Source organism: Nothobranchius furzeri, chromosome 12 (genome assembly GCF_043380555.1).
Source record: "Nothobranchius furzeri strain GRZ-AD chromosome 12, NfurGRZ-RIMD1, whole genome shotgun sequence".
In the NCBI taxonomy this organism is placed as follows: domain Eukaryota; kingdom Metazoa; phylum Chordata; class Actinopteri; order Cyprinodontiformes; family Nothobranchiidae; genus Nothobranchius; species Nothobranchius furzeri.
The window spans coordinates 30,106,098-30,118,852 of NC_091752.1; the positions used below are offsets into that span (position 1 = coordinate 30,106,098).

At 38.6% G+C, this 12,755-nt stretch overlaps 1 protein-coding gene across 2 annotated transcripts in view; it reads left to right on the forward strand.

The window, feature by feature from the left end:
* grid1a (glutamate receptor, ionotropic, delta 1a) overlaps window positions 1–12,755 on the forward strand; it is a 424,695-nt gene that overhangs the window by 343,286 nt on the left and 68,654 nt on the right. For both annotated transcript variants that reach the window (XM_015944768.3, XM_015944767.3), the window contains exon 6: window positions 9,629–9,802. In XM_015944768.3, the coding sequence (XP_015800254.3) occupies window positions 9,629–9,802 (174 nt within the window). The remainder of the gene's footprint in view (window positions 1–9,628; window positions 9,803–12,755) is intronic.

Genomic DNA, 12,755 nt, shown 5'->3' on the forward strand with positions numbered 1-12,755 from the left:
AGTGTCTTTTAAAGTGGGTGTAAGAAAAACAAATCTAGCAGACGTTCCTGGGTACAGAACAGTGGAATAACATGGATCATTTGCTCAAGTGCCTCTGCGCTGCGCTTCCACTGATTCAACATGATTTAACAATGGCAGTGGTGCATGAGGTTATTTCAATACTAAAAGCATGGGGAACAGATGCAGGGTACACAATCACTCCTAGATCATTTGTTTTTTACTAAGAAGCTATGTCAAAACCCACAACTCACAATATGATGCATAATGTTTCATGATCTTAAAGATGTTCTTTAGGAATATGATGAAGAAACCAGCTGTCTTTCATGCTTTATTTAAAACACTGGCCAAGCAGCATTTCTGCGTACTCCAGTAGTTTTCATATTGATTTAAGATGTTAATGAAGTGTGTTGGAAACCTGCCAATCAGGAGTCTAAATTATAGAAACTTAGATGAAGTTTATCACTGAGTTTTTACATTAAATGCAAATCTCACATTTGAGCATGAATAATACTGGATTAATTGTTTCTAAGAACCTATTGAAATATCTTTTACATTTTTTACCTTAAATTTATTTCTATTTTCAGCTTTTTTTTCAACTCAAAGACATAATGACTTCTGCAGCTGAAACCAGTCGTCTCAGTCAGTTACAATAGATCCCCATGAAAAGATGAGCATTAATTTAATCAGAATCTGACAAAGAAAAAACAAATGGCTTTTTAATCCTATGATCGGGGCTTAATGGTTGATATGATGTGGCTCACTGCAAAGTAATCTCTCCACGGTGCACACTTAGAGGAGATGAATGTGCGGCTTGATAAATGAACAACAAAAGACTGTTCTAGTTAGATCTGGACAAGTGGGTTTAAAATATCTTCAGAAGTAAATGTTTATTTGTATTTTTGAATATTCAAATGCTTTTTAAAAGATAAAACAACAAAAGCTGAATAAACAAACAATACAACTTCTCTGAAGGCAATAATCATTGCATCTCTAGTATAAATTAGTTTGTCAAACTACTTAACAGGGTGTGCCTCTTCATTATTTCCAGAGTCACGTGACCTGAACTGAGCAATCTAATCAATAATGGTTTTCTCTGTACAAAAAGAAGCTGATTGTTTCCAATTCTTTGGGTGAATATAAGAGCCGTCTATGAGAGCTTCTGAGGCGCTTTGATCACAAAACCATTCCAGAGGCTAGAAGATGTTAAAATTCTTGTTTCAGCAGTCTTCAACTTTATTGAGGAGCTCCAGAGTTAATAAACTGGAGATTGCAGCTTTTTAGACTGAAACGTGTCACTCGTTGTCTAAAGTGACCAGAATAATGATGATACATTTTATTTAAAAGCAGCTTTCATGATACCCAAGGGCACAAATAAACGCGTAGTACAGAAATATATAAAAACAGTAAAATGTTAAAACTTTAAAAACAGTCAAATTAAAACTAGGGGCTAAAAGTTTGTCTGAACTGGTGGGTTTTGAGTTTTCATTAAAAAAAGTGGGAGAGTGGTGCAAAGGTCAGGGGGAAGATAATTCCACAGGTGGGGAGCAGAAGAGTGACAAAGTGAGCAGACAAATGTGGCGATGTGAACAAGATCAGATGGAGCCAGGTTATGAAGAGCTTTGAATATGATGAGAAGAATTTTGAAAGTGATCCTTTGTTTAACGGAAGCCAAAGGACTTGTTCCAGAACGGGGGTGATGTGATGAGAGGTAGGGGTTGTAATGACATGTGCTGCAGTTTCTGGAGGGATTTGTTGGGGAGACCAAAGAGAAGTGAGTTGCAGTAATCAATCCTGGATGTGACGAGGATGGCAGTAGTTTATTCTTACTTTTATCTTGTTTGTTTTTATCTTTCTATTTGTTTTGCTTTGGTGTAAAGCTAATTATGTGTCTGTTGCTGCTGCTCCTTGGTCAGATCATCACCGTCGTAAAACAATGAGTTCTCAATCGACTCATCTGGTTAAATAAAGGTTAAGTAAAATAAAAGCATGCATATTAACAGATGGATGGAGACGGGAGATGTTGCGTAGCTGGAGGTAGGCACCCTGGGTAATATTATTGATGTGAGATAAAAAAGAAAGAGTGCTGTCAAGGATGGCAGGAATGATTGTTGATTTGTCAACAGAGAATGGGAAACTGTTGGATTTGGAGAGAATGTGAGGTGTGTTCACAGGGAGGACTTTGGTTTTAGAAGTGTTCAGTTTAAGGAAGTTGGAAGTTAACCAGGAGTAAATTTTATGTACACAGAAAGTCAGTGAGGAAAGTAGAAGATAGGTAGAGGGTTTGGTAGGGAGGTAGAGCTGGGTGTCATCCGCATATCAATGAGAATGGATGTTGTGTTTCTGAACAATGTAGCCGAGTGGAAAAAAAAAAGTATAGTATGAAAAGGGGCCCAGGACAGAGCCCTGGGGCACACCAGCAGAAACAGGGAAGTGATTCATGTGATTTTAGTTGAACAACAAACATGACTGAAAACAAATCCACAGTTTAAAAGTGACCATAATTGATTCAACTGAAGAACAGAAAAAACAATAAAGAAAAAAAACAAAACGAAAAAAAAAACTGAAAAACTGGTTGAAATCTCAAAGACTTAAACACACAACTTAAAGAGTGTTAAAAAGCTGAAACTAGATTTTATAGAAGACTGCCATTTTTATGTTTTTGCATCTTTGTATGCTTATTAAGGTTCCAACTGTGGAAGGAAAACAAAAATTTTGCAATATATAGCTGCCAGGAACTGATTAAGATTTTACCCAGCGTGTTTTTTTTTCTCTTCCCTCTTTGCACCTCTTGAGGATTTCGTTGGCCTTATCTCTGCTGCACTGCTATTTCAGCTTCTTCTCTCTCTTCCTCCATTTTTCATTTCATCAGCCAGGAAGTTAGCCATGCAGCTAAAAATCACCTTGAAATGAAAATATTACAGACATGTTGGAAAGACTAAGAACAAAATTCAATAACCTGTCATGCCGACTGGTATTCTTCACCAAATCTAACCTCCACAGCTTTTCTCATCTACAGAAGAAAAACTGTGTGCTGCTAAGGAGTGTTTTTTTCTCTTCTTTTTTATCTTCCAAATCATCTTTTTGTGTTTTACATTGCAATCAAAATAAAACAAGACGCAAATGTAACCATGCCTGATGTATTCAGAATGTCTGTTTCTCTCAAAAGAGGCTGAATTAAAGCACAAAGCTGTTTTATATTGATTGAGTTTATAAGTTATAAGTTCTCCTATTCGAAGTTTGCAATGGGTTATATTAACCTAAATCTAGAAGTTCTTTCCTGCTTACAGAATCTGAAATATCAAAAACAGTCCAGTTTTATCACAAAATCCTGCAGGGAAATAAATGTGCCCGGTTGCCTTGTTCCCCCGAAAAACAGCCCCGGTCCCTGGCGACAGTTGCAGCTTTTCAGATGATCATAATAGAGCTGTGGCATACATTTTAACCAGGTAATCGTGATGCTCGCTGTCACTTTATCACAAACATCTTGTCCCAGAAGCCACAAGACTCCCCACGCGGTCAAAGTGAGGTCTCACATTTCATTCAGCTCACATGACAGACATTTATGCTAATCTGCCACCAACAGCAGCATGTGGCATGAAGAATGTAGTCGTCAAGCTTTAAACACGATAAGAACACACAACGGTGAGACGGATTGAGATCGTGCAACCGCGATCGTCAGTGAAGTAAATATTAAATAGAGCCAGAAAACATCATCTGCAAAAAAAGTTCCAATTATTTATTATATTTGTTATTTATTAATAATATTCTGTATTATTATCTTTTTATCTGCAAGATAATTTTTGGTGGTGTATTTTTTTCTCTGCAAATGGCTCAATCCATATTTTCTATATGTGTTTGATATTTACCAAAGAAAATATTAACTAAAAACATTCAGATAAAACAGATTCCTGGTACTGTCGTCTATCAGCCACACTGCAATGTGGTGTATTATTATGCTTTAAATCAAAGTTTTTGTCATTAAAATGTTTCCTCCACTTTCGATTGCAGAAGAGTATACGAAGGTCACAAAGTTTCTGAGCTCTCCTGTTATGAAACTTTCTCATCACATAAATGACTAACGGAGTCCTTGGAGAGGGTTTGAAAAAGTAAAAAAAAAATCTTTGAAATTGTTAGATAACAAGTGCAGCAGGACTTGAAGTGAGCAGGAGGGCACAGGGATAATAGGCGGGCATGAATCTCGCTAAACCACCCACTAAACTAGGGTGCTCCAGATGCTAGCACAGTGATCCACATCTGACACTGTCTAGTTGACTCAGATGGATTGCACATCCTGGACGGATTTGTTGTTGTTGTTGCTTTTCTCCCCTTCAAAAGCGGGACAGTGACACTTGAGAAACAGTTTGATGGATTAGGTGGCTGTGCCTGCTGTGACACAGTCGAAGAGGAAAGTCATAATAAGACTGATGTCTCGGGCAACTGCCTATCAACCAACTCAGTTGGAAAATATTCTTTTAACACAACCGTTGCTGCATCAGTTGGTGATTAGTAGGTGGATCACAGGAGATTTTTTATCGGATGGAGTGAATGTCCTCTATCAAGACATGATTTGATGTTGAGAATCTTTCTGTTTCAGTGAGCATCTATGACACCTAATTTACATGTCATAAATAAATCTTTTTGTGTTCAGAGGGTTAGGGTTTGGTGTTAGGTTAAGAAATCCACCATCATGATTGTAAATGTAAAAAGTGGGTTCACTGAAAATGTATAATACTGTTTTATTTTTTTACAAGATTGGTCACTCTGATGTGTCTTTATTAAAACAATGCTGCCCATTTGCCACAACGCTGAGCAGGCATCAGAGAGCCTTTGGTTGTTTATAAGTGGTCACACCGTGGAGGTCATGTGATGCAATCGTGTCGTTCTTGCAAAAGATTAGGCAATGGTGGTATAAATGGGGTATGGGGCACTCGCTGTGCTGCAGCGGGCTTCCGTTTAACTTGGACATAACTTGCTTTTTATTGCGATCGAAGCAGCTCCAAACTTACTGGCCATGTTTACTTTCATTTTCTATTTAGTTTCCAGCCTGAGTATGTCAATAATTCTACGTGGGAATGTGACACCACCCTCTTTTGCGCCAAGGTGTAATATGCCTTAACAAGTATGGTGTTGTGGCAATATTACTGCGGCATGATTGCTTCAAAATTCCCACATCTCCATGCTGCCACTTTGAAAATACACACCATGCTTGCATAATACTGTGTGTCTTATGAACGCGTCATGGCGGCATGGAGGTCTGGGAAATTTGCGGCTTTCATGCTGGCATGCTTGGTAGTAATACCAGACTTGTGAATGCATGATACGCCTTGGCGCAACAGAGGGAGGTGTCATGATCGCGTATAGAATTCCTGCCGAGCTCCGGCAGAAAACAATATTGAAAATAAAAGTTCATGGGCAGTAAGTTTTGCTTTTGTAACCAGAATCTGCTGAAATGTTAAACTGAGCTCCGGAATGTTAAACTGTTAAGCAGAGCTCCGGAAGTTTCTTTATTAGAGCTGGAGCTCAGATCATGGGGACTGTGGAGGACAAACACCTATTTGCCATAGGCTTGTGAAAAAAAACGTAATGAGAGCGGCTTCGATTGCAATAAAAAGCAATTGAAAGTGTCTTACCGGAGTATTTCTTTTATCCAATGGCACCATCTAGTGGCTGGCAAGCGTATCACACAAAACCGTTGTTCCTCAGTTTTTTTAAGATGTCGACTTCTCGTTTCTGTTTATAAATGTGCTTCTGTAGCCGACAAACAGAGCTAAACACGTTCTTTTACGAGTATTGTTCTCATGTCATGTTGTGTTTTCATATATTTATATTTTAGAGACTTTCTTGTCTGTGAAAAGTTCATCAACTCTGCATCAGCCGAGTTATTCTTTAAATGTGAAGCGTCTAAGCGGAAGTCTAATGCCACTGGTTAGTTCCGGTCGGTGCTCAGATTGCTATTGCTTGGAGCTCTGCCGGGCAGGGGGCGTGCTTAGCAAAAACAAACAAACAAACAAAAAAGACGTATTGCTTATATTATATCACAGTACATGATAAGATAATCACTTTTAAGGATTTCTGACAAATCATACATAATTTCTGAAAGAGGAAAACTCTGGAAAGCCGCTTTAAGTCCAACTTAAACAGAAGTCCGCGGCAGCGTAGAGACCACCGCCATACCCCCTTTATATCTCTATTACGTAATCTTTTGTAAACGGACACGATTGCGTCTCATAACTGCCTCGGACTGGCCACTTATAAATGACCTAAGGCTCCCTGAGTGTTGCGGCAAATTGGCGGCATTGTTTTCTGAAAGAGGCTTGTGAGATCAAAGGCCAAATTATGTATTCTTAAACCCAAGTGTTAAATTTCCCACCCAAACAAGCTGATGCAAAGGTAGCGGGAAGCTATAGTTGTGCTTATACCTAAGAGTGAACAAATATTCTTCCTACAATAGGCTAAATTATTAAACACGTTCAAAGTGCTACTCATTCTGTTTGATGTCTTAAGCACAGCAAAAACTAAACTCCAGCCACATTGTTGATTTCCTGGCAGCATTATTTTTTTTCCGTTTGAAATGATCATGTGCATGCAAATGCACTGAGGAATGCATTATGTGATTCAGCTGTTTCTGTTAATTAAAACATTATGACAGGAAGCAGTAATGAAAGACACACTTCTCATCATTCTGCGTGCTATGCCACAGGTGTGGTCATTAAAGCCTCACATCATTGCAAACAGACGAGCATCACTCTAGCAGCAATAATTTCATACCTGCCCAGCTTTTTTTCCCCATTCACATCTTCACACCTCATCTGCTGGCTGAAGTTTCACGGTTATAACATCTGTTGCCTGTGGTGATTAGATTTCAAACCCAATTGAAGAACCATAAAAATCTAGAGCTGGCTGTGATGAGCTCTCGACTGGATTTTTCAAAACATACATTCACATTATTTATCTAATCACGTGATTAGATTATTAGTCAGTATTCTGGCAGTGTGTTCATCATGTATAACCTTTAATGCAAATAAACCATAACCTTATTTTATTGTATTGTTTATAAGCCGTTTTCAAACAACTGTTGTGCCATGTAGGTCACACATTAATTTTCCTCCTTAAGCTGGTGCACTTCCCCCTTAAATAATTTAAAGTGACTGAGCACGTTGCGACTCAGTGAGGAACCCAGCTGTGATTACAAATAGCTGGTGGCATCAGCTAAGTGACAATCGTGCCATGGGTTAGAGCCGCATTTTCTGCCTTGCCAGCTATTCCTTACATCAACAGAACATTTGTGATTGGAAGGGGGGTGGTTTTTACCACAACACCAGATGTTGGTAACCCCTGGTATTTAATCAAGTTGAGAAATCATCTTTTAATCAGTATTATCTTAATGTAATTGAAAAAAATTGTATCAATTATGTGGTGTTGCAAATGAAAGCATCTGCAAGTCTGGGTTCAACTGTTATCGACATGAAATGATGGTTTAATGTGTGAAAACTCCCATTTTACCTCAGTATATTGGGTTCAACCAGCATGCTGGGGAATTATGGGTAATGATGATGATGGAGGGTGAACACATTAATTAGTAGGTCCAGTTGTTTAGCTTTTTTCAAAGGTGGGCATGTCTTTCGAAAGGTGAGTCAAGTGACCACTTCCCTTAAAGTGATGTTGTAAGTATGAGTTGCTGGTCGATGTGAATCACACATACTGGAAATATCTTATCTGGTTTTTTTTGGGCTGACTTATGCTCACCTTAAAATGGAAAATAATAGATTTAAAAAGTTCTGTCATCAGGAAAAGGAACGAGACTAATCAACCTGTTGTCTTTTCTTTCAATATGTTCAGATCACATGAAAATGTTTTTATAGTCAAGAACTCAAATGAATGTCTAGCCCAGAGCTTTGTTCTCCATTCTTGACACCCACTGCCTGTCAGCTAAGCTGTGTGCCACTTGAATAAAAAACAATACCATAGCTTGCTTTTAAATTACATAATTACCTGTAAAAATGCTATTTCCAGTGAAAGGTTAATAACATAGAACGAACGCTCAAAGAGGATAATTTAGTGTCGTTGTCAGCTGGAATTGATTAATGTTCACTAGCTTGTCACTGAAGCTGGGCTGGACTTTATTAATGGTTTTAAAAGTCTGACCAGAAACACAATTACCTGATGACTGTAGATTTGAAAACCAGTTTGTATTAGAAGTGATACTTTGATTTAAGTCAGTAACTTTAATTGATTACAGTCCATGCCTTTGATTGTTTTAAAAACATGGGGGGACCGTTATGGTACTTAGATGTTTTATACAGCAGTAGCTGCAACATTCTAGCTTGAATGACGGGTTCAGACATTTTCCCGCTTGTATAGTAGACACATGTTTCCAGGTCCATGTCCTGTTGGTCAGTTTTACTGTAGGTTCAGGTTATGACATAAATGTTACCTGTGATGGTGACAGAACACTTGGACCATGTGGCACTCCCAGATATTAATTTGGACATCGGGGTTCAGCTCGGTGAACCAAGGGACATAATTTGTCTGATTAATGTGTCGCACCAACTAATGAATATTCATAGTTTCCAGCTGACTAGCTATGAAGAGTCAGGGGGAAACGGGAAAAAAAAAATAAAATCAGATGAACAAAAATTTCCTGAGGGGCTTTTACTCACATTGATGAAAAAAAATAAATATAAAAAAAATTAAAAAAAAACTAAGAGAATGTATTAGCTGCATCATTTCTCTGTTTTTGTAACGTTACGACATGATCTGGACATAGAATGTGAAAAGCTAAAGGTAAACAAAATTAGAAACAAAATTGAAAAGAAAAAAAAGCAAAGCTAATGTTTAAAATTGGTAAGGGTAAAAAATAGATCTCAACACAATGTCAAGATAAAAGCTTCTAAAGCCACATTACAATAAACAGAAGCACTATACAACCACAGAGACCTGGGCAAATTAACATTAAGTGTACCCATGGACCTGCAATAAAAACTGAAAGGTTTATGCTAAACAAAGAGATCAAAACATCTGATGAAGGCCAACGATTGAGAGCATGTATTCAGAGCATGGTCAGGAATAAAACACCCTGGAGCAGCTAAGATTCAACCTGACCTCACAGCTTTATTGTCAGGAACTATATGAATCTGATGTTTCTCATGAGACCCACTGTCTGCCTCAGCATTGACCATAGTTCTGCTCTGGAGACTAGCAGGCAGCACAGTGTCTTATGAATATAGATCTGATCCTGCAAGCATCCCACACTGAAGGAAACCAGGAGTCGCCTGTGCTGCTTTTGTAAAGGATATTTATTAAAGGAGCATCAATTTTTCATCCTAATTGGAATACCGATAAACATTTTCAATAGGATCTCATAGTTTGACAAAACTATGGATTTAGAAATAAGTTGTTTTTTGGTTAAACTGATAAAAATGTCCAGATGTACAAATAAAAATAATGTATTTTAACAGATGGAATTGCATGTGAATCCAAGCCTAAGAATTAGTAGTCCAACAACGACTTATTGAAATGTTTTGTATTTTAATCAAGATATCTCAGCCAACAGGCACCATGGCTGATCTGAGATGTTTTACTTGATTTAGTGGAAGCACTGAAAATCTCCTGTCATTTTCCTCTCCAGGAGGTAAGTGATGCAGACATCATGGAGTTGGTTCACAGCTCTTTGGGCCGGATGACAATCATTCGTCAGATTTTCCCATTGTGGAGGGACACCAACGTTCGCTGTATGAGGAACAATCATCGCATTTCCTCCCTGCTGTGTGATCCACAGGAAGGCTACCTGCAGTCTCTTGAGGTAAAAAAATAAAAATTAAAAATAACCCTTTCACTGATTATATTGATCTCACAAAGAAAGTCTCATCAAATATGTGTGAAAAATTCATCCGTTTGTTCTGATTGGATCAAAACCTAGACCATGAGGTGGCAGTTTACTTGTGTGTCAGGCTAAACCAGGGTACTAGTAAAAGTGTTAATTGAAACTAGTAAATACAAGTAACTTCACCTCCCAGTGGTTATGATGTGTTGGCCCATTAGTCTAGGGATATGCTCTCAAAACAGTTCTTTGATTATATTAAAGACCAAGTTCAAGAGTTTCACATGCAGGCTAAACGTGAAAATAGTCTTCTACTCCCAGTTCTGGCATTAGCCACTAATATTAAATAGACTGCAATGCTGTGGTGAGAAAAAGCCACTCAAATCTATGTCACACCGAAAATTTGCATTAAAAAGGTCCTCCTTTGAGAAATTTTGTACTCCTTTTTTCTATAAATGATCAGCCACTGCGTTTTTCATGCAGGCTGAACATGAAAACAGTCTCCTACCCCTATCTCCTGCCTTAGCTTCTGATAGAAAATACACAGTGAAACCCTAGGATTTGAAGTCTGACAAGTCTATATCACACTGTCACTTAACATTCATGGACTCACCCAATTGGCTCGTTACGGGGAAGGCTGTTGTTGGATTAGCGTCCAGGAAACAGCTGAGAACATTCAGACTGGTATAAGCTAACTGTTATCATTAGGAACTTCACAGCACGGGAGAACTTCTCCAGGCTTATGCTATTTGTAAAGATAAAACATCAACGTTGCAAAGCAAATGGATTCTGTGATAGTCATGTGGCTGTTGGCCAATCAGAGACGAGACGTCAGATTATCAGGAAATAAGACTCCAAATCCTGCTGTCTGAAGCTATTTTCTCCTGAATTCTCCACTCTGAAACAGGCATACGAAAACTGTTTTTATCCAGAGTATGACTTATAAGGCATTTTTTCTATAGATCACTGCAAATGTATTAAAAATATGAGTGAAAGATGTCTTTAATGGACTCACCAATAATGGTTCATGACAGGGGAGGCAGAGAATGTATCGCCAAATAGAAGCTAACCGTTAGCATTAGCAACTCTACAACATGCAGGGCTGCCAACTCTTATGCATTCAGTGTGAGACAACATTGTAGAGGAAACTGGGTCAATGGAATAGTCACATTTAGATGTGGACACTGAATTTGGTACTTTTTAAGGCACCGACAGAATAGCGTGGTTCCGATCAAGGACTGACACTATTGGAATATTTTAATAGCAATAGTACTTTAAAGTTATCAAAACTGTGGCTGGGTTTGTGCTGGCGGCTGAGTTTGTGCCGTAAAGCCGTTCTGCGTTGTAATGTCTGTTGTAAAGTACTTCACAATGTTGTAAACAGCCGTGGCACTTAAGATAGAACTAGCGCCTATCTTTAATGCCTAAGCACGGCACAGTGTTCCCCGTATGCCCACTCTTATTATCTATAATGGCTCCTATTTAAAATTGCAGCGCGTCTGTCTCCGGTGTGCCTATGGAACTAAGATTGGAACAATATTACATGTAACTTGTACCAAGCTGTGTAACCTGTAACTTTTGGTTTGTAACTGTAACTTTTGTTTTTTAACTTGTAATTCTCATTTTGTACCATGTAACATTTTGTACGTAACGTGAAACTTTTATTTTGTAACTTGCAGAAAAAAATCAATGTTCAAGTTTCATCTCACAACTCTCAAAACACGCATCTTAAGCCTGATTTATGCTTCTCCGTCTGCGTCAGTGCGGAGACACGCAACGCCATTATCCGTCCTTGCGTAGGGCACGCAATTACGTACGGAGTCGAGCCCACTTTTTTAAACATCCGTCGAACGAGACGGATTACGCAAGCTTGTGATTGGTCAGGACGCCGCTGTTGTTTACAGCGCCGCCATTGCAAAGAGAGCCGAGGATAACTAGCGGCAGACACGGAGAAGCTTGAAGAATACCTCGCGAAAAAACTCTAAAAACATGAACGTTTAATTCTCCCGTGACTGGAGGAGTGAAAAGATGCGCAGCAAGCGTTTTATTTGTGGACGGAAATAACAGGAAACGTGGGTTTAGAGGTGGGGAGCGCATGAAGCGGTGGGAGAATGAGAGACAAATATGTCCGTGTTAAAAGTCTCTTATAAACACAAAAAACACAATATAAACACACGATCTTGGACCAATACATGACAGAATACCACAGAACAGCGCTACGCCCTCTGTGGTCCTGCCGGGCAATTGTTTTGCAACGCTCTCCAGGAGACGGAGAAGTAAAAGAGCAAAACGCTTCCGTCAATCCGTGCGTGTATGTCCCTTGCGGAGCTGACGGAGAAGCATAAACCAGGCTTTAGTCTACAGTTACAAAACTTAAGTCTACAAGTACAAAACATTTTGTCCCAATTCTAGATTGCATCCCAACGAACCAATGACAGGCTTTGTCTGACCAGCCAATCATGAGTCTTGGATTTCTGTCGAAGACAATTCCTGTTGGAGGAAAGCTAGAATTGGGACAAAATGTTTTGTACTTGTAGACTTGAGTTTTGTAACTGTAGACTGAGATTTGTGTTTTGAAAGTTGTGATTTGAAACTTGTACATTGTTTTTTTCTGCAAGTTGCAAAATAAAAGTTTCATGTAACGTACCAAAGTTACGTTACAAAATGAGAATTACATGCTACAAAATGGAAGTTGTGTTACAAAACATGAATTACATGCTACAAAACAAAAGTCACAGATACAAAACATGATACAAGTTACAAAACATGGTACAACGTACATGTTATGTTGTCCCAATCCTAGTTCCATATGTGCCCCGGGCTTAATTCTACTTCCTGAAATAGGAGCATGAAAGCTTTTCTCCTCACAGAAGTTGACTCAAGATATTAATTATATTGGAGACCACTATATATGTGTTGAAAAAAATGAGAGAAC